This window comes from Coffea arabica, chromosome 11e (assembly GCF_036785885.1).
Source record: "Coffea arabica cultivar ET-39 chromosome 11e, Coffea Arabica ET-39 HiFi, whole genome shotgun sequence".
Taxonomy (NCBI): Eukaryota; Viridiplantae; Streptophyta; class Magnoliopsida; order Gentianales; family Rubiaceae; genus Coffea; species Coffea arabica.
In genome coordinates, this window is record NC_092331.1 from 60,894,110 (window position 1) to 60,896,501 (window position 2,392).

At 39.2% G+C, this 2,392-nt stretch overlaps 1 protein-coding gene across 1 annotated transcript; it reads left to right on the top strand.

The window, feature by feature from the left end:
- Positions 1-1,331: 1,331 nt before the first annotated feature.
- On the top strand, positions 1,332-1,646 carry LOC140021432 (cyclin-dependent protein kinase inhibitor SMR6-like). The gene has a single exon (XM_072072196.1). It carries the CDS (start codon positions 1,332-1,334, stop codon positions 1,644-1,646), a length of 315 nt encoding a protein of 104 aa, XP_071928297.1.
- Positions 1,647-2,392: the final 746 nt, after the last annotated feature.

Sequence of the window (2,392 nt, forward strand, 5' to 3'; positions counted from 1 at the left end):
GATATCCCTGTTACCTGGGGGACTTTTAGGTTATGCATCACGTCTCCAGAAAATTTGTCTCAGGGGCCTGACAAATTACAATGACATCCTGTTGCACAAACTTCATTGAGAAAATGAACGAAGTTCATATGGAGCACCTGATCGTCTAACGTATATTCCTTTCCTACTTGAAAAAAAAAAAAAAGAGAACTCCAAAGTTGATGTCTATAACTCCAATGGCATGATAAAGCCAGCCCCCCTGCATCCCCGTCCTCGTCTGATAACCTCACGTTCGAGTACAGGCAAAAGCCAAGAAATTAAAGACTGCGTGAATGACTGAAGAAGTTTGTCACAGTTCCCAACTAGGCTCAGTTCAAGCCTCTCTCGGATCCCGTTTCTTGTAGTAAATTGCCAGTACAAGTGATTGTTTCCGACGTACATTAGGCATCGGATATGATCATTTTGACAAAATAAGAAGGGACTATAACTATCTTGAGATTTAGAAAACCAAGTGAATGTAAAATGTCAATTTGAGACGGCAGATGAAAATTAACACTATTCATATGGATGCCACCAAAGTCATATCATCAGAAAACAAATATACACAAAGCGAATCAAAACATGCACCAAGTGGGGGAAAGTAGAAGTGGAAGCTAAAAAACCACTGAGGGTGGGCCAAAGGGTAGGGAAACAGATTCCCATAAATAATCCAATCCAACCACAGTAGCATTATTAGAAGATGAGGAGAAAAACTGGAAAGTAGACCTTTGACGGCTGGAAAGAAACAATATGCGTCAGGAATCTAAAGTCAAATTTTCTCTATCTCTAAATCTCTTTCTTCACTGTAGCTGCCCACGGTGAGGGTGAGGAAATTTTCACGGGCCCAAGCACTTCTTCCAGACCTCCTCCTTCTCCACAAATAAAACCTTCAATCAATCCATAGGTCTCCCTCCCTACGCTGAGGTCACGATTTCCTCGGGTTCTTTCCCTTCTTATCTTTCGGGCATGATATCAAACAACAACATTCAGCTTCACTCTTCTCCTTCATTATTATTATTATTAATTTTTTTTTTGCCTTCTTTTAACTCCTTTCACTCTTGTCTGCCCCTTTACTTTATATAAAGCTTTCCTAAGTGATGAAATTTTTCCACCCTTTCCAAAACTTTTCATCTGCCCTTTTCCTTGAAGATTTTCCTTGCTAAGTTCCTTTAGAATCTATTCCCTGTTTTTTTTTTCCCCGTTCAAAAATAATCCTTTTCCAGCTCTTCCCTTTTCTTTTATTCTCTTGCCATTAGTTGCCACCCTATTTATATATAGATAGTATCAAGACTCCGGAGTTGGTTATATTGTCAATGGGATTCACTGAAATGGACGAGTATGCTATAGATGCGGAAGCCAACAAGTGGATAATGGCTGGGATTGCTCTAAGGAGTCCACTGAAGCCAATTTTCACGAAGAAAGAATATGGTGGTGATGATCAAGAAGAAGAGTGTTGCACCACCCCAACTTCTCAAGAATCAAGAATTCCAGCTAGATTAGCTTGTCCGCCAGCCCCCAAGAAGAGAAAAGCTACAGCAAGATCATGTAACTTCAACAATGGAGCCAGGGAGTTCTTTAATCCACCAGACTTAGAAACCATTTTCATCAGGCGAGCTGAGAAGGCTTAAAAAGCCGAAATGCCTAATCTAATAATCCAGGTGTTCTTGTTTAGTGCAGTAACCCATTTTTTTTCTTTCCCAATTGGATTTCTTTTTGTTTGCCTTCGTGTAGGTCTCATCTCACAAGCTTGAGAAGCCGAAGAGTCTGCAATCTGATTTCTACATGTACATGGCTCCGCTCAATATGTATAACAAGACGAAGTCATGAAATTTGACTTAGCTTCTTTGATTCCATTTTGAGCTTAAGTACATAATTTATGCTAAAGTCATTGTAGCTTGCTAGCTTGGAGCATGCGTATTAACTACCAGTATTACACAAGTGAAAGTCAACACAAGCCCACAACATTCTATAGCTAAATACATATTCTACGGCTTTTCGATTCAAAAAGATTTTTGTAGTGGGGGATAGGAAGGAAGAAGGAAGAAGCCAGAAGCCCAGAAGGGAAGGGAGAAACAGAGACCAGGAAATCAAGCTCTTGTTCGAAAGTACTCAAATAGTACATGCGAGTGCTTGGGAACAAAAAAAAAAAAAAAATTTATTGAAAAACAAATCGATACCCTTAACCATAAATCCCTCATAACATTGCATCTTGACATGGAACTTATTGGTAGGAGATTTGAGCTCTTTCCGAATTGTTTCTAGTTTTGTGTACAAGTACTTTACAATTTACATGGTACGTGCAGGTTCTGGGAAACCTTGGGGAAGTTGTTCGAAACTTATAAATCTCAAAAGTATTATTATTGACTAAATAACA